Source organism: Hemicordylus capensis, chromosome 1, assembly GCF_027244095.1.
Source record: "Hemicordylus capensis ecotype Gifberg chromosome 1, rHemCap1.1.pri, whole genome shotgun sequence".
Lineage (NCBI taxonomy): Eukaryota > Metazoa > Chordata > Lepidosauria > Squamata > Cordylidae > Hemicordylus > Hemicordylus capensis.
Genome location: NC_069657.1, coordinates 303,871,123 through 303,891,077, shown reverse-complemented (window position 1 = coordinate 303,891,077; position 19,955 = coordinate 303,871,123). Strand labels below are relative to the sequence as shown.

General features: G+C 43.7%; 1 protein-coding gene across 11 annotated transcripts in view; it reads right to left on the bottom strand.

Annotated features, from left to right (window-relative positions):
• Positions 1-15,721, bottom strand: part of COL19A1 (collagen type XIX alpha 1 chain) — a 404,037-nt gene extending 388,316 nt beyond the window's left edge. For 5 of the 11 annotated variants that reach the window (XR_008314075.1, XM_053286720.1, XM_053286729.1 and 2 more), the window contains exon 1: positions 428-544. Coding sequence is in view for 5 of the 11 variants with exons in the window: in XM_053286720.1 (XP_053142695.1) it covers positions 428-523 (96 nt within the window). In the remaining 6 variants the exon portion in view is untranslated. Of the gene's footprint in view, positions 1-427; positions 545-1,881; positions 1,990-4,909; positions 5,239-5,497; positions 5,540-6,123; positions 6,205-14,574; positions 14,677-15,404 lie in introns of those variants that run through there. The other 6 variants (XM_053286724.1, XM_053286725.1, XM_053286727.1 and 3 more) reach the window with 6 other exon arrangements.
• Between the last annotated feature and the right edge of the window lie 4,234 nt (positions 15,722-19,955).

Below are 19,955 nucleotides of genomic sequence, written 5' to 3'. Positions count from 1 at the left end.
TTCAGTAGTTGCATGTCAAGTAGGAGATGCTTTTTTCATTACTGCATCCCCATGCCAGGGGAGGTGGGAACCTCTCCTGTTGAATTTCTGTTTCCATGTCACCCAGCTGTTAAAAATAGAGTTCTGGCAGATTGAAAAACGAGTTGCCTCTCCTATTCTTTAGGGTTATTTTCCTTGTTCCAGGGCTGAGTTCCGCCCCTGAACACAGGTTTTGAGGCAATGCTCTGACTAGCTTCTATTGAACCTTGAAGTACACCCGCTCTGCTCTTAGTGAGTTGAGGCTCTACATGCAGATGGCGCCTGCTGATTTCCTGCATTCTGTTTACATGTCGCCCAACTCCGGCTCCAGGACTCGTCAGCATTTTTTCCTTCCCCTCAGAGCTCTCAGGCATCCCATGACCAAAGCTGGATTGGAAAAAAGTCTCACCTGCTCTGCAACTGTATGGAGAGGACAAGCAGGCACCCATGAAGCCAATAAAGAGGCCAGCAGCCGAGAAGGCAGCCGAATGAAAGAGTGAGCCATTTTACGCAGTCCATGCGCACACCCATGCCTCTCATATAACAGACCCATCACCTGCATCTGTAATGTGTGGTGATCCCTATGTTACTGGAGGGGAGTCAGTCATTCAGGGCCAAACTTCACATTATATTAAAGGTGTCATTGGCCCTGATGTGCTTAACTTTCCTTTACCAAATAGTAGCCATGGAAAAGTGCCATGGGGATCAGGACCATGGAGGGTTGTAATCCTTTCCCCCTGACACAGTCCTAGTCAGGAATGGCACCCCTCCCCCCAACAGCTGCATTTGGTGCCAAGAAGAGCTTTCCTCCTGGGACAAATATCAACTGTCGATTGGCGAGAATCTCTATCAGTACCACAGAGACATCAAAGGGTTAAAACTCCTCTTCCCTAACACCATGGCCCCAATCCTGACTGCCCTGTCCCACAGCTGCTATTTAGTAAAGCAAAATTAAGGCCAGCTACATGTTTAAGGTAACATGTAGGTAGTTTGGCCCTGCATCTTCCTCTTCTCCCCCAATCCCCGCCTCTCTCACACACACTCTCTCAGGTTGTCCTCACTAGAGCTCTTTAGCATTATTATTATTATTTTATTTTACAATTTTAAAACAATTTGAAAATGGAATTAACACAGATGTTCCGCACAGCATTTAATATAGCACTGTATTACATAGCAATGCACTGGGACATAGAATCCTTCCGTAAGGCCTACTCACAAATAGGTTTCATTCAGCAAAGGCTCTGAGAACAACAAATAAAAGTGTGTTGCTGCAAGTTCAGCTTACTTTACTGCTTTCCTGTTGATTTCGGCTGGGGGATTAATTAGTAATTGCCACTTGAACAACCTATCTGAATTGGCCCAATGTCAGTAGCTGACATACCAGAGCAAGGCACCACAAACATACCAGGAAAATGTGTCTGCACTGTGGGAAGCTTGCCTAGCCGCACAGCATCAGATGCAGATGGAGGAGCAAATTTCAACAATTTGCGCGGACTCCAGAAGTGTCCTGTGTCAACTGAAAATAAGTCCCTGAGAGTGGCTCAGACCTCAAGGACATATTTTCACTTCTGTGCACGTGGGTGCCGCACTCATGCAGAAGCTTCCTGCAGCACAGACACATTTTATTCATTTATTATTATTTATTTATTTGATTTGTATACCGCCCTTCCAAAATGGCTCAGGGTGGTTTTCTGCTGCAACCATGATGTCAGCCAGTACCAAGGGAGGGCGGGGAAGCTTTGTTACTGATTTTCTTTCATTCTTTTTAAAAAATGAAATAGCTCTCTCTCTCTCTCTCTCTCTCTCTCTCTCACACACACACACACACACACACACGTCTAAGCACATACACTGGATGCTTACCTGCTCAGCCTTCACAAGAAGCTTACTCACTCCAAAGTGATTTGAGATGCCTAGCACACACACATACCCCATGTGTGTAGTACTACAGTCTCAGAAGCACTTGTCCCTGGGATAAACAAAGGAATTACCTAAAGATATGGGAACTTCAGATACAAACTTTTCTTTAATATATATGTACCACAGGTGTTTTCATTAGGCCCAGTCTACAAACAGTGTGGTAGCTGTAAGAGTTGGAATTGTGTACATGGACATAAAAGCACAGTACTTGATACAGCATATGCGAAAGGTATCCCGTGAAGCTCAAATTAGGATAGGGAGGCATCCCAAATACTATATTCTCAAAAGTGTACCTCATATTTTTGGAAGTAAGTGCAGTGGGTACTCCCAGACAACCATACTTTGCTGGGAGTAAGCTTCATGGAACTGACTGAGCCTTGTTTATGAGGATAGTTTTAAGATAGCAAAATGGATAGTTTTACTTCAGACTGAATGTGGGATGGAGAAAATAACAGTTTTGTATGTTTTTCTAGGTAAAAACAACATATCACTGCAAGTAGAAAACCAAAATCTTTGGAAGCAGACTGGGCTAGAATCAGTGTCTCTTTCATGTGCTAACTTTTTATTGCATGGAGTTTTTACTAAGGGAAGATTTTTAAAAGGCATCCTTCACTAGCAGTCTGGAGTGGTACCATCCACTATTATCTCTGGATTCTACCATTTCATTTTGCTGCATATGCAAACCAGGTCTTGTAGATGTAATATGCACCGTTTTTTAAAAAAAACACTGATAGCCTGATTGGCCCAACCCAGTACAATTGCCTCTGGCTCTTCAACAAACAGCAAGTAAGGCTGCCATCCCACTCCTGTATACTGTGCATTGGCACTGCAAATATCTAGCTAAAGAAACTTTTCCCACCATTTATCTCCATGTCAGGAAAATCTTCTCCATGTCAGGAAAATGTTTCAGCTTGTTGGTAGAAGAGCAGGAGGAGGTCCAGTAAAAAGATAGCCACCCTCACTGACCTACCTCATGGCAGAGCCTTAAGGCTGTTCCACTTGCGATGGCTGCTCCCTTGCTCACAAAGAGCATAGGACCTTGCTATTTCTATTTTAAGCCTTCCACATCCTGATTAACATCCAACACCTTTTCCATTGGGAACTACATCCTCCAATGCCCTTACCACCAGGGCTAGGGCCATTTGAATGTCACAAAATGAGCAAATGGCCCAAATTCAGGGTGGCTTCAAACATACACTTACCATATCAGAAGCCATGATTTTTTTGTATGGGTGGTATATGCAGTGCCACTATAAATCCAGGAGCAAATGTGAAGCATGTGCTAATAGCAAATTCCAGAAACACACCAAGGCAATGGTGATACTTAATGAGAAACCCACAAAAGCATGTGATTCACAGGTTTGTTTTTAGGTATACAGTGGGAAGTAACTGAAAAAAATAGTCCATGAAACAGTGAGTGCATGTCTTTGGCTAAAACTTAAGAAAATGCACTCTTGGGGAAATACCTCAGGGTTAAGGAAAGAAGGCAAGGTGAGAAGGGGAACACCATTTCACACACACACCCTCAAAAGCACACAGTTCACAGACTGGATTTCAACTTGAGGCAGACTGTGGGGGAAAGGAGAAAGAGACAGAAAGAAGGGAGAGATTGCGCTTGCCTTCAAAAGTTTATATACTTTTTAATTAAATGAAATCGGGGTAGGGGTTTGCCCATTATGGGAGGTGCCTACACTATCAGAAGCATGTAGGTACTCGGTCTTCTGCGTTCTGCCACACCTCATAGTAGCCGAACTGGAGCCCATGTACTTTGTCAGCAGAGAGGTACATCAATATGGGTTACCTTTTTGGAAGTAATCAGATGTGGTGGAAAGCAGAAGACTGAGGATACTTCATCATGTAACAAACCGAGTGCCTCTTAATCATGCCTTTTAAATTTTTTTTTAAAAAACTTAGCTAATAAAATAAAGACTCGTGGTATAACCAAAAATAAGCATCTTCAGGTCCTATTTATTTTAATACAGCAGTTTAGCATGCTGTAAATCATTTCCATACAGAGTTTTTAAAAGAGTTTAAAATCTTTTCCATACAAATTAGAGGCTCTTAAAAGTGGTTAACTTTGGCTGGAACATGCCCACTATCTCAACATAATTATGCATTACCATGGTTTAACAAAATATTTAAGCATTCATAAATAGTGTAGATATGCAAAGACACTGTTTCCACTCCAACTAAAACAAAAAGGGGGATTCTAGCAGCATAATCATTCAGGGTGTGGAAAAATTCATTTACAAAGTGTAATGTTCTCCCATCCTGCTCACTTAGGTGTGTGCCTGGCAGGCAGGGGAAATCATTATCTTGGCCCAAAATATATGCACTCCAGTAATACAACAGTACAAAATACTCCCGAGAGAGAAAGGAAGAGAAAGAGAAAGAGTTTTACCCAGCAAAAAGCAGAAACAATGTAATCCCTCATGGGAGCATCAACCCTTTAGATTTCCCAGCATGCCAGTAAGACTTTTTTTTTTAAAACCACATATCCATGTTCCCACATACATTTCAGTGCAATGGCCCCTAGGCAAAGAGAGCAACATACACACACACACACACACACACACACACACACACCCCATGGGTATTTCCTTTATATATTAACTCTGAAAATATCTATCTATCTCGACAGGCATTATTAGCACTGTTATCAGTTTGTACATGTTTGATCCCTGGTTTTTGAACTATTCTCTGCGCACTAGGAACAGCATGTTTATTTAAAACAAACATATTTGCAAAACCAGTACCTGTCCTCCCATCACATAGCTACACAAGCTGTACAACAGAATAAGCACAGAATCCTTGCAGTCTATAGATCAACATGCAATAAATATAGAACACAAATGACAGGGGTTCAGTAAACACTGGCAAAACCAGAGGAAACCTCCTAGCAGAGCAGCACCCAATTCCGTGCCGTATGTTGGGTGTAAAAGACCTGACCGCAAACAAGCCACTCTCTTACCTTCAATTTGTATCTATTCAGTTCCCTCAGAAGCACAGTCAATGCCTGCCCAAAGCTGCTGTAGTTGCTGAGGAGTTGCTGGAGTCTCTAAAGAGTGGGAGAAGGGGATGCAGCTCTGTCCTTATTAGTCTCACAGTGTGACCCTCCCACCCAGCGAGCACAGAATACAACTGTAAGACAGGACAGCCCCCAGCTCAAGCCCTTCTTTTTGCAGAAAGCCCCCACTAATAGGTTGCAAATCTGGCAAGAATATGAAAGGGGTTAGGTATGGATTGTATAAAGCTGTGTCACAGATAAGACTGCCTGAGTTTGACTGCATGAATGAAAGGGTGTCTGGTTTCAGCGCGCTGACTCTGAAGTACTGTACATGATACCAGCACAACAGCAGGGGAGTAGAGTCCCCCCCGCCCCGGCCGCACATTAAGTGTAGCCACATCTCATTAATTTTATATACTTTATCATAAATTTAAAACCCACCAGCCATGGGAATGCACCTATTTATGGCATCCAATGCTGCAGAGAACAGGGGATGTGTGGTATTTGGTTTGCCTTTTTAAAACCCATCATATAAAGCCAGGGTGTTCTTACATTGCAACATCAGCTGTCTGTGATAAAACTGTGTGACACTCAGCCTTCCTGCTAATTCTCCCTTGAATATGCTAAACTGTGCTTGCTTGGGCCCTCAGAGTGTTCTCATGACAGCTTCCGATTCTGCTTTTAAGCATTTAACTAGAGGATAAAAGCACAGCGAGAAAAAGAAAATGACTGCAAGCACAGACTCGGAAAGACAAGAGGGCAGGATGGAAGAGAGAGAGGGCAGGATGGAAGAGAGAGCAGTAACACATGTCATTTAAATGCAGGGGTTCTCAAGCTTGCATCCCCAGATGTTGATGGACTACAACTCCCATCATCCCCAGACACAATGGAAAGGCTTTGTGGCCAGGGATGATGGGAGCTGTAGTCCAACAATAATTAGGGAGCCAAGTTTGAGAACCCCTGCATTTAAACACATTTAAGTAATATTTTCTCTCCACCCCAACACTTTCACTATCCTATATCCGATGCTCTTCTAACAACCCTTCTCCACAAAAAAATGGCAACAGTTCTATCTTTGTTGGTTAAGTACCTTGCACAGTAAGCTCCTCCGGTCAGGGATCTGTCTATAAGTTACTGTTATTTATCTTCCTTTGTGAAGAAACATATACTGTATTTACCTGAATCCAAGATAAGGCTTTTTCCAAGTTCCTTGATGTTAGAAATTAGGGGATCATCTTAAATTCAGAGTCCTCTTCCTTTTAAGTAAATAGAGTATAACCTATATTTAAAATGTAATTTGGGGGGGGGCATCTTAAATTCACAGTCATCTTTTACTTGGGTAAATACAATCACACCAATACCAATATATGTCTGGTCTTGTGGTAGCAAGCATGACTTGTCCCCTTAGCTAAGCAGGGTCCACCCTGGTTCCATATGAATGGGAGACTTGAAGTGTGAGCACTGTAAGGTATTCCCCTTAGGGGATGGAGCCACTCTGGGAAGAGCAGAAGGTTCCAGGTTCCCTCCATGGCTTCTCCAAGATAGGGCTGAGAGAGACTCCTGCCTGCAACCTCGGAGAAGCCGCTGCCAGTCTGTGCAGACAATACTGAGCTAGATGGACCTATGGTCTCTCAGTATACGGCAGCTACCTATGTTCCTAAGTAAATAATAAAAGTAAGGATTCCCTCCCTCATACCTTGACAACTATATAAACATTTGCTAAGTAATTATTTTATGCTATAAAAATAAGTTCTGTCTAAACTTTTGTTGCAGTGGTGCTTCATTGTCAGAAGTTCCTTCCCTGAATGTCAGGAGAGTTACACTCACACGAGGCGCCCTACTGCGAGAATTGGAAAAAACTTATTTCAACCTTTTTTCAGACCCCTAGAAAGCCACTGCCAGCCAGGGTAGACCACAGCTGCACAACCTTGGTCCTCCAGCTGTTTTTGGACTACAACTCCCATCATCCTGGCTAATGGCCACTGTGGCTGGGGATATTAATACAATGGATTGCAATTGTCTTTTATGGAAATAAAGCACAGCACTTTAAATGGAGATGATGTAAATGTCCGATACCAGTGGTTCCCAAATGGGGAGCCTTCAGATGTTGCTGAACTACAGATCCCATCATCCCCAGACACAATAAATTGTAGCTGGGACTGATGGGAGTTGTAGTTCAGCAACATCTGGAGGCTCCCTGTTTGGGAACCACTGCCCTATACATTTGCTATTAAAAACTTTTATGATCTTATTTGGTAACTCTTCTGAATTGCAGGTTCACTGGAGACCAAACATTCCAAATGCGAAACTTCCACATCATTAACACAAAGGGGGAGTTAAGCACATGCTTCATTCTCTTCCATTAAAATAAATAGGACTTCAACTCTGGCAAGATTGCACCTAGTATAATTAATAGAGTAGGGACAAAAATACATCCTGGCTCCTATCTATTCCCTTCCACTGCCAGGAAGTTATTCACACATGGCTTTATGCCTCGGGGTATCCAAGGAGCAAATGTACTTTGCAGCTGATTCAAGGCAGTTTTAATTCGGGGAATTAGATGGACAGTTCACATAGCCATGGGCTCCTCCCCAAACTCCCTGCCATCTTTCTCCTTGTGCATTCCCACTGCTTGCTCCATTTCCCCCTCCAACCAATCACATACAAGAGGAGGAGGTGGGAAAGACCTTTTCTTTCTCCTCCCCCCACCCGTGGTCAGTTTTAATTTTTATTATTTTTATAACATATTTCTATACCACCCAAAACTCACATCTCTGGGTGGTTTGACAGTTGGTGTATGCTTGAAACAGCATACAGCAGCAGCAGCAGCAATGCCCGCTGGGTTTTGCAGCCGGGGGAACTGAAGGGGCGGGTGAAAAAGCCTGGACCAGGAAAAATAACCAGGGGCTCAGATTCCCCCCACAAGCATTTGAGGAGTCTCCCCTAACATTATTGCACTCCCCCCGCCAAACCTAACACCATGTTTTCGATCCACAAACCATCTTTCTCCCCCCCTCAAGTGTATTTCAGTTTCAGTGAGGAGTTGCTCCTCAAGCTCTCCCTTGTGGGCCAGCACATCTGTGCAAAGGCTTCCCAGTGGACCCGTAGGTTTCTTAGGGCTGTGGACTCACCTGGAAACCAGGAGAGGGGAAGGGAAGGGCCAGTCAGGCAACTCGCCAAGATAGTCTGCCTCAGGCCATCACTTTCCCAAGGCCAGGCAGGTGGGAGTGGGAGCAAGAGCAAGAAAGCCAATGGCAGGCACAGGGGGCGGGGAGCAGGAGGCGGTGAGAGGGAGGGCAGCCAAACAGCTCCCGGTCCCTTACCAGCCCCAAACCCTGCAGGTCAGCTGGAGGGGGCAGAGCGATGTTTCCCTCAGCAGCTGCATGTAGGGAGGTGGCGGTGTGGGAGTGCTACAAGGACTAAGATAACTTGGCTCTGAGCGAATGGCCTGAAGGGGCTTCCAAGCGCCTCCCCCCCCCCACATCAGGCATGCCCATCCCATGGAGGAAGCCTGGCCAGGAGCAGTTCCAGCCCACCCGCCCCTGCCAGCACACGCTCCCACTGGAGTTGGCGAGAGTGTTTGCTGCGTGGGGCAGGTGTCCAGGTTTGTCACTTTTTCTTCCACTTGCTCTACGCCCCGCTTTCTCATTTGAAGTGGCCCTTGAGCACCAGCTGCTCCGTAGGACAGCCTGAGAGCTGTCAACCTGCAAAGCCAGACTAGTTGGATTTCTAGGGCAGGGATCCTCAACGTTGGGCCCCCAGATGTTATTGGACTTCAGCTCCCATAATCCCCAACCAAAGGCCACTGGGGCTTGGGATTATGGGAGTTGAAGTCCACTAACATCTGGGGGCCCCAACGTTGAGGATCCCTGTTCTAGGGGACTGAGGCTGCAGTCCTGGGCACACTAAGGAAGCATGGGCAGGATTGTGCTGCACAAGTAGCATGGTGAAGGCGGACCAGAAGACTTAGCTGACATGGTGGTGGATCCCAAAGGGTCAGGAGCCCACTTCGGGTCAGATGGCGGTGGGTTTGAAAAACTCCAAATTACTGGCAATGGCCATTCCACACATCAATGGAGAAGCCCCATGGCATTCCAGAAAGCTCATTTTTTCAACAACAACAAGAACAACAACAACAACAAATAGCTGCCGCAAATAGAGGATGTTTTTACCCCAGACATAATTCAGGCCAAGCTAGAATGTGCAGTAATTGTTAACAGTAATTCGGAGAAAAGCAGAGTCAGGAGCAACAGCAGGAGAGAGGGCACGCACATACCTCTTGCCTGTGGCTTCCAGCGGCATCTGGTGGGCCACTGTGCGAAACAGGATGCTGGACTAGATGGGCCTTGGGCCTGATCCAGCAGGGCTTTTCTTATGGGTGTGTACTGGTCCCTGAAAGCTTGCAGGGAATTCTGGTTAAAACTTGCTGATATGTGAACTCGCAGCCTCCATTCCGGAGGGGATGCAAGTGAAACGCCATGTGTGTAAAAGCTCCAGGAGTCATATTTGTCCTATATCTACAAATAAATAAGAGTCATTTGCATTTTTGTACCAGTCTTTCCAATACCACCATTCATCTTCTTGCCACAATATATTTTTAAATGCTATATAAATGCTGGTGGCGCAGTGGTAAAACTGCCGCCCTGTAACCAGAAGGTTACAAGTTCGATCCTGACCAGGGGCTCAAGGTTGACTCAGCCTTCCATCCTTCCGAGGTCGGTAAAATGAGTACCCAGAATGTTGGGGGCAATATGCTAAATCATTGTAAACCGCTTAGAGAGCTCCGGCTATAAAGCGGTATATAAATGTAAGTGCTATTGCTATTGCTATTGCTATATAAACTCCAAAAACCTGCTATCTGCAAAATCACTCTGTTTTACCTCTAGCAAATTCTAGAACTCAAGTTCAATTCAAGAACTCTAGTTCTTACAGACTAGCAAAGTCCATCTATTTCTATTATACTAGTAACTTTTGAGGACTGTACACTGCAGGGACAGTTAATGGGCAAGAGTATACATGTGATGGGTAGCAGAAATCAGAAATGTTAGCAACTTTCCCCCCTGCTTACTCTTGCTAGTAGTAACCCAAATTCTGTGCCAAGATTATACTGAGCTGGATCCAAAGAACTAGAAGAAAAACAGCTGCTAGCACTGGTCCGTAAGAGGATGCATAACAATTCATACAGTGGTATAATAGGTAGATTCCATAGCATTCTCATTCTTGCACCCAAGGTTGCACAAGCCGTCTACTATCTCTGGATTTAGTTTCACTTTTCTCATGTAGCGCTCTAAGGCAAGATATAAAACAGCCCTTCCATGAGTAGAACGTACCTTCCACTTGTGGAAGGGCACTTTTAGATCTAACCTATTTTGATCTACACCTATTTTGTCTTCTTGCCAAACTTGTTTTATTCATATTATTTGCTGATTTTTGTATATTTTCCTGCTTGAAATGTTTTTTTCTTGAAAAGCACAGACCTGAGCAATCTACTGAATCCCCTCCGTCAAATGCTGGATATGCAATGCAACCCTGCTCCCAATTCCAGTGCCAATGGCACTTTCAGTATCCAGGACAAATAGCAACTGTGCCACGGGTGGATCTGGATCAGGACCAGTGTTCCTTCTAACAGGGATCCCCAGACGTTGTTGAATACAACTCCCATAGTCCCCAGCTGACTACAACTCCCATCATCCCCACCCACAATAAATTGTGGGATGATAGGAAATAGTAGTGCAACAGATGGAAAGCCTCCGGTAGCTCCTGCTGCCCAATTGAAATAGAACACATTATTGTGTATGGAACAGTTTATCACGGAACTCATAAGGGGAGTTGATTATTGATTTACTCTTAAGCAGTGCCCAGAATATGATGTAAGATCTGCTGTCTAATCTCTTGGAAATGGAAACAGACCACAGTATTATCAAATTCAGCATATATGTGAGCCAAAAAAGCCTTGGAAATAATCTAATACAGCTAATTTCAAAGGGAGAAATTTCTCAAAAATGGCAGGATTAGTTAAAATCTGAAAGAAGGATCAAAGCCTTTCAGCAAGCTTGAAATTAGTTAAAATCCACCATTAGAAAATGAATGTTGCAACACAATAGGAGATGTATAAAACTGTGAATGATATGGAGAGTGGCTACAGAGTGGTGTCTTGCCTTTTCTCATAATATCAGAATTAGAGGTGGCCTGATGAAATGGATTAGCAGTAGATTCAGAACAAACAAAAGAAAGTGCTCCTTCAAACAATGCAATAATGTGGAATCACTGCCACAGCATGTGACAATGGTTCCTAGGTTTGCTAGCTTTTAAAAACGTTTAGAGGAATGTATGGAAGATAGGTGTATCAACAGCTAATAGTTAAGATGGATAAATGGAATTTCTGTTTTCATGTTACAATGAAATTTATCTTCTCATGTTACAACGTGTGTCATAGTCAGTGGAGAAAAGTGCCAAGGAAGGGGACAAGTAATATACATATAATACCATTACATACACTTGTACAATAGTTATGTTTGACAGTGAAGCTATTCTCAAAATTGATCAAAACCAGACTAACGGTTCTCTGGTGGCTAGCCTGCCTAACAACCCCTCCCCTTAAATGAGGTTAACAGAGCGAGCACTCCATTAACCCTTTTTTATGGATTGCGTGGACTCAGGGTGAGAGGGAGAGGGGACCCCAGGAAGGTGCCGTGCACTCGCGCGGCACCTTCCTGGGGTTCAGGGAGCCAGGGCGCCACATGCCTTCCTGGGGTTCAGGGGGCCAGGATGCCGCATGGCGGTGCTCCCCTTTCCCCAATCCCTGAAACTCCTGACGGAGCTGTGGCCAAGCTCAGGAGCACCCGACCAGAGCAGCCGCTCATCTGGGTGGCCGATCCGTCAACCCAGCAATGAGCAACTGCTTGTCTGAGGGGAAAACAGGCTTGGGAAAACTCTCCCAACCGAACCCCATCTGGCACTTCACACGGAGCATGTGAAGCACTTCAGTGTATGTCTGCATGCAGACCCATAGATCAAACTAGACAAATTAGACTGTTCCGGAACACCTCTAGAGGTCCACAGACCAACCTTATAAAATGCCCACCCTCATTATTAGAGAACACTAAAAAATTTCCAATGTTTACTTTCTTATGTATGTTTTTATGTGGTTAAGGACACAGAAGAAATATCCTTATCTCGATGTATTCTCACACCCACTCTGTGAGGTGAAGTATGCATAACCACCAACATTTCAGAATGGTAAAATGGAACAACGGTTCACAAAATTTGCCCCCCCCCCCGATCTCTGGGCTGGCATTCTGTGCATTGGTAGCAGATGGCAACAAGCCAAAGCAACCAACTGATCTCAGAAGCTAAGGAGAGTCAAGACCTGATTGTTACTCAGGAGGCCATCTGAGAATAACAGGGACTGCAGGCTTGTAGATTCCTGAACTGGCCGGGTTGGATTTGATTATCTCTGTGCTCCCTTCCAAATCATGAGAGTCTATGATTCGAGCTCAAAAGAGGTAATCTTTATATCGGTCCAACAAAACAATGCATGGGATAGAAGCAGTGTTTGGAACTGAAAGGCTAGTCACCTTACAAGCCCTCACAAAAAAGTACATCCAAATAATGAGTGACAGCTAATAGGGGCTTGAGCAGAGCTTGTCATTGACCAGTGCAATTTAAGAAGGGGCTTCTTTCCTTGTCTGCAAGTTTTTATATGTAGCAGATTTTGCTGTCTGAATTAGGACTGTGGTTGGTGACCAATCAGTACAGCTACAGTTCTTGAAGATATTGATTTTAGATGTCATCACTGCACAGAGACTGTTTCTCATACCTGTTTGTTCTGCATATGCTCCATTTGAAGCCTGTCCTTCTACAGACTTTCCTAAGGAACTTCTAACATCAGCTGTATTCTTGTTAAGCATGAGAAAGATGCCTTCCCAGAAAGCAGTACTGTGTGGAATGATTAGCAATATTTTGCAAACTGAGGGAGGACTTGAAACGATGGCTGTTCAGTTGCTGGATCTTGCACTTTGGACAGATGATGCCAGAACTGCGTGCGCAGAAGGCTCCCTGCACTTGAGTCTTCTGCGCACGCGCACGCAGAAGGCTCCCTGCACTTCGCAGAAGGCAGGGAAGGGGGCGGGCGGGCGGACGGACATCTCCCCGCCGCCCACCCGAGCGCCATAGGACTCGGTCCGGGGCGAGATTTAAAGGGCTAAAATGGCTTGAGGGGGCTTCGGGGGCGGCAGGGAAGTATCCTGCCGCCCGATTTTGAAGACAGGAAGGAGCCCCGGTCCGGAGCCATAGGAGTGGAGGGCGATTCTGCGGCGCATTTTTTAAATGAATTATGGCACCAAACTTGCAAAGCGCGGGAGGGGTGAGTAAAGCCCCCCCGCCCTTAATGGAACCCCCCACCCCAGTGCCGAACCGCAGGTCCGCCGTCCGGTGCACACCCCTAGAAATCATTGTAATTTGCCCCTTCCTGTCACAAGCAGTGTGCTGTTCTTTTATTATTGACTCTAACTCTCAGATATCCCAGTCATGGATGGAAAATTCAGGGTCAGTTTACATTTTCTACATGGAAGTTTCTTCTGTGCAGGTGCTGTGCAGAAACCCATGTGTAGTGATCAATACATATGTAACTATTCCGCCAGGGGCATAGCAAGGTTGGAATGGGTCCAGAGACAGGATTTCAAAATGGGCCCCCAGACCCTCAAAGTCCAGGGCCTCCACACACCCCAGGCCCCCAAGGATTTAAGTCTGATATTTCAAAATAAGTATGCTGCCTGGAAATACATTTCACTGGATACACACATGCACACTTCACAGTATATAGTGATATACATTGAGTACTATATATTTGTGCTACTTTTAATGCCTAGAACACACTAGCAACGCTAATTATTAAAATGGCCCCCTCGCTGCAGATTAGCAAAGGAGACTTTCAACCATGCAGGGTGAGCCTATGTTTGTTTTCTCAGAATTCTGAACAAATTCAGTAAAGTTTGATTCCAGGAGGTGTTTCACACCAGGCTTTTAAAGCCCTTGAACACACATCTCCTCTGGAATAGAGGTGCTGCATTCACATGTTGGCCAGATTTACCCTGAAGTCCCTGCAAGTTATTGGGGAGCAGTTCACACACAAGAAAAATAAAATAAAATAAAATCACAACACATGCTTCACAGTTCTCACTCAGACCTTCTGGGTTGCAAAACAACTTGAACATAAGTGCATTTATGAATGAAAATAAATAAAATATACTTGTTCCAGAAGTGTTTGTAATTTTCTGACCTGAAACTTATAGGCCTTTTAAGATAGTTTTTGTTTTTAAAGCCAGCACATTTTCCAGTCTGTTTTAAATTAAATACCGTATTTTACGGACTATAAGACGCTACGGACTATAAGACGCACCTGAATTTTAATCCAGTTTTTCAGAGTTTTAACATATTAAACTGTTAAAACATATAAGACGCTCCTGAATTTTGGCGGATATTTTTCGAGGAAAAAAGTGAGTCTTATAGTCCATAAAATACGGTATTCAGAGACTTCTCAGTCTCTCCCCGCCCCCCATATCAAAGCCCTATGGCAAGCAGATTCCTATAGGGGTGGGGAGGACCACAAAAAGGAATTCACAGCCTACCTCGCAATAACTGTTCTGGATGGTCTGGTCTGTGCAGAGGGTCTGCTGCTGCTGCTGCTGCTGCTGCAGAGAACTCTGCCTGCTTCCTCCTTCCTTCCTTCCTTCCTGGCTTGGGGCCTACTCGAGTTCAGGCTTCAGGGAGGCCTACTCGGAGGCCTCTCCAGAAGCCCCGCCCACCCACCAATCAGCTGAGAGGTGCCAGGGAGAGAAGAAGAGCTCTGCAGTTTGCAGGCCTTGCCCATCCTAGGCCTCTTTGCCAATCCTAGGCCGGAGCTGGAGGCAAGTGGCTGAGGGGCCCTGGGGCTGGGCAGGTGGGCAATGGGGTGGGAGTGGCAGGGACTGGTATGGCACCCCCACCTCAATGGTGCCCGGGGCACGTGCCCCCCCTGCCCCCCCCAGTTACACCTATGGGCCTAACAATGAGGCTGCTGGCCTGCTGCAGCCCAAGAGGCCCACAGTTTGTCAAGAGGAGATGGTGGCCAGGCAGCAGTCTTCCCACCCAGATCCCCAAATGTCTAGTTGAGATTCTCTGCAGCCAGCAGTCCCGACACACAGAAAGTAAACCACAAGTGGTCTCAAAAGATTTTAAGAAAGAGGAGGAACAGCAGGGTGGTGGAAGTAGTGCTCAACCCTTTCCCTCTGTGAGGGAAAAATACATGTCTTTCCCCAACATGGATAAAATCAAGTGCGGGGGAGGCTGTTTCTGAGTGGGAAAATAGACAGGCAGAATGGGTTAAGCAGCAATTCCCTTAAGCTGTTGTTCTTTCTTATAACTGCCTGACACCTGTGACTGCTTGTGGTCATTTAAAACAAAATCAGGGAGAACTTACATTCAATGATGTGACCCTCTGTGGCCACTCAGAAGGTATCAGTGAATTTCAATGGCCATTCTCCATCATTCATTTCAGTATGTTCCATAAGTGGGATAAAGTTGAATACAGCTTTGCCAAGTGAGAAATCCATCAGTCTCTAACATTGCTCTTCCACAGTTTCCAGAGCAGACCAGTCTCCTTGATTAGTATGGTTTGACCAACTGGAATGTCGAATGTGACCGCATTCTCACAGATGCTGCTTATATTACTTCTACCTTTTAAGCAACTGTTTCTATGTTCAACATCAACAAAGGCACATGACAAACTTACTGCAGGAAATTATAGATGACCCCTCCTACAATAGTTACAAATGGCAATGAAATGAGATCTCTCTCTTGCCTAGCACAGATAATCATAACATTAATAAGTAGCAACATGTGATTTGTTTTACCAAGCACAAAAAAGTTAGGTATGGCTCAATACTCCATGTTTCACTAATAAAGAAATTTTTGCTTATTTACTCTCTAAAAGTAAAAGACAAAACATAAATCGGGTACTTTTTATTACATTAACAAATTACAATCTGAGAACAATTGCTATCAAATGTTAACAAATTACATTGGAGTAATTTTGCAGGTAATAATCTACATTGATTTTTGTGTGTCCTTTTTATATGCAATGTGCATTTATCTACCGGACAACATTTAAAAAAACCCAACACAGTGGAGACACAGCCTCTGGGAAAAGATCAGCATTTTTACAGAAGGAAGTTTTCAAAAGAAAACGTAAAACTAATTTTTTCCACCCAGTTATTTCCCCAGAAGTTCCTTCAAACACGCAACATCCAACTCGAATAAGTAAACAAAGCTACAAATTCTGTGTGTCATTATTTCCACATGCAGCCAAAGGAAAGTTGAAAAATGTTTGGTTATTTCTTATTTAGAATACTTGAGAATCCCTTTATGACTTTGGATTCAAAAATAACAGGGAGAAAGATAAAATACACATCATTTTAAATATTGTGACATTTTAGACCAGTTAAGCTGCACTCAAGCTTTTAGCTTTGGCTTCCATTTGCTGCCTTTTACTGCAAGTTTGGAATCTAACATACAACACTCAAATGCATTTCTTTGGCTACAAAAGTTATTTATTCACCTATCCAGACACATTAGGTTGCTTTACTGGAAAGAAAGAAAGAAACATTATTCACCATGAGAGGGAAACTGCCAGAAACCCATCAGAAAAATACAGTGTACATGAGCTAGGAGCAGTTATGTCCACTATCCAACAACTGGTAGAAAAAGAAGTGGGGGCAGGAGAGAGAATAGGCACCCAACAGAAGAACTTTTGGAAATGCCTTTCCCATATGTGCGTTTTAGAATGATTTTGGTCTTTTAAACCTGATTCTCAGTGGAAAATTGCCTCATTTAACTATTGACATTCATTGAGATTACTTCTATTCTCTACATAAACGTTTCCTGACATGCAGACTAAGGCAGTGCCATTGTTCCCAATGGAGCACTAATGCAACATTCTGGATTAACACAGTGTAGAATCCAGAGGGGAAAAGGCTGTGGCACACAAAGACCACGCAGTGGAGTAGAATCAAGAATATTAATAGTTTAATGAAACAGATATTATTTACAGAAAGGCAAGTGCAGACTGCTTTCTATGCTCTTGCTGCTGGTTGTTTGTTAGCCCTGCCTCCAGTTCCAGACTGTACCAAAAAGTAACTGAAGCACCATTCAAGAGCTGGCCTGGGTCAAGGAATAGATTAACCAGAAACACCACATTCCACCCAATCTGTTGGCCACTGTGTCATTCTCCAAATTTGCTGATATAGTTTAGTTAGAGCCTTGACTGATTCTTCTTCTGTTGCTTGCCATATTTCTGTAGCTATTCCATCAATTCCTGTAGCCTTCCAACTTGGTAATGACCGGAGTGCTGATCTAACTTCATCTTCCCGTACTACTACTACTACTACTACTCCTACTACTACTACTACTACTACTACTATTATTATTATTATTATTATTATTATTTATTTATTTATTTATTTACACAGTGAGACAGGTGTTATTGACTGGTTTGTTTTATCCAGACATCGAGTCCTTCCCAAGGACCTGGGATGGCTGAATTTTATTGTCAATGTTGTTGCTGTTGTTATAGATATCATCACAGAATATAGGCTGTTCCCAGTAAAGGTGCTTTTTGTAATTGGCTGATGGTGATTTCTGTGGCCCCTATGGTGTTGAGGTGCTCTTCAAGGTCTTTTGGAACTGCACCCAGGGCACCAATTACCACTGGGATTATTTTGGTCTTTCTCTGCCACAGCCTTTCCATTTCAATTTGTAAATCTTTGTATTTTGTGATTTTTTTCTATTTCTTTATCTTCTATTCTGCTGTCCCCTGGTATTGTTATGTCGATTATTTTAACTTGTTTTTCTTTCTTCTCGACTACAGTTATATCTGGTATATTGTGTGGCAGATGTTTGTCTGTTTGTAGTTGGAAGTCCCATAATATTTTTACATCTTCATTTTTTTCAATTTTTTTCAATTTTATGGTCCCACCAATTTTTGGCTACATCATCATCATCATCATCATCATTATTTTACATTTATATCCTGCTCTTCCTCCACTTGAGTTTCTCCTCACAACAACCCTGTGATGTAGGTTAGGCTGAGAGAGAAGTGACTGGCCCAGAATCACACAGCTAGTATCATGGCTGAATGGGGATTTGAACTCAGGTCTCCCCGGTCCTAGTCCAGCACTCTAACCACTACACCACGCTGGCTCAGGGAATATCTTCTAGAGTATTTTGTATGTTGACGTCCCTGCTGTGCAGATTTTCAGTATACTCCTTCCATCTCTGATCTTCTCTGAGTCAATTACTATCTGTTTTTTGGCATCCCTTAACATACCAATTCGAGGTTGGAACCTCCTTCTGAGTTCAGAAATCTTTTTGAAAACTTGCCTTGTTTTTCTATGTCTATTTCCATCCTCAAGGTCTTTACAGATGTAGTATTGCTCCTTGACTCTTCTAACAGCTTTCTGAAATTCCCTATTAAGTTCCTTCCTGAGGTCTTTATCTTTCTTGACCTTGGCTTGTCTCCTCTTCTGGGCAATTTCCACCATCTGTTCTGACATCTATTTTGCTTTCTTCTGTTTCTTGTTCTTTGGCAGTCTCTTTTCACTTTCATCCTTAACAACTTCTTTGATTTCATTCCACAGTTCCTCTGGTTCCCAATCAATGAGGTTCAGAACTTCAACGCAGTTCCTTATGTTCTCCTTGAAAATGTTAGGTATATTCTCTAGATCGTATTGTGGAAGCTGGGTAGCTTTGTTTTTCCGCTTTAGCTTGATTTGGAACTTGCACATGAACAGTTCATGATCTGTTCCGCAATCGGGCCTTGGCCATGTCTTTGCTGTCATAACTGAGCTCTTCCACCTTGTTGCACCAATAATGTAATCAATTTGATTTCTGTGTACTCCATCTGGTGATGTCCATGTGTATAGGCGCTGCTTAGGTTGTTTGAAGAATGTGTTAGCAATGAAGAGATCATTGGCTTAGTCAGCAGAAACTAATAAGTCGTTCTCCTGCTTTGCTTCTGTTTCCTATGCCATATAGGCTGACTGTGTTTTCCTCCTAACTTTTTCCAACTTTGGCATTCCAGTCTCCAACTACCAGCATCACATCTTGCTTGCATGTTCTGTCAGTTTCAGACTGAACGTGAGCATAAAACTAATCAACTTTCTCTTCTTCTGCATCAGTTGTTGGGGCATAGGCTTGAAGAACTATCATGTTAAAGGGTTATCATGTTAAAATCTAATTGATATTTTAAGTGGTCACTGACCTCATTGTACCCAAGTACTGTCATTGCTATATCCTTCCTGACTATGAAAGCAATGCCATTCCTTCTTTGTTTTTCGTGTCCTGAGTAGTAAACGGTATGATTTTCTGACTGAAAGTGTCCCATTCCAGTCCATTTTAATTCACTAATGCTGAAGATGTCAGTCTGTAGTCAATTCATTTCATCTTTCACTGTTTCGAGCTTTCCTATATTCATGCTTCTTACATTCCACGTTCCCATTGTAATTCTGTCTTTGCAGCTTTGGATTTTCTTTTCCTGTATGGCAACATCAGCTGCTAAACATCCAAAAAGCTTTAGTCTAACCGCATCATAAACACCATTGGTAATCTGAGAGATCCTCAGCTCTTCCTCAGTAGCACGTTGAATCCCATCCGAACTGAGGGGCCCATCATCCGGCACTACATCGACAATCATTCCATTTTGTCTATCCATGTGGTTTTCTTGGTAAAATACAGGGGTGGTTTACCATTGCCTTCTCCCGCACAGTATGAAATGATGCCTTTATTATTGTCACTGAAGTGATTGTTCACCTCCAGTACCTTCCTATATCACTGCTGCCCAATATAGGTGCCTGATTGCTTTAGCTGGGCAGCTGGGATGACCTTCGTGCTTTGGGTGACCCTACTGGGAGTGTACTTCCCAGCGTATTTTGCTCATCCCTCCCAGGAACACCCCGCCACACACCACAATGAGGCA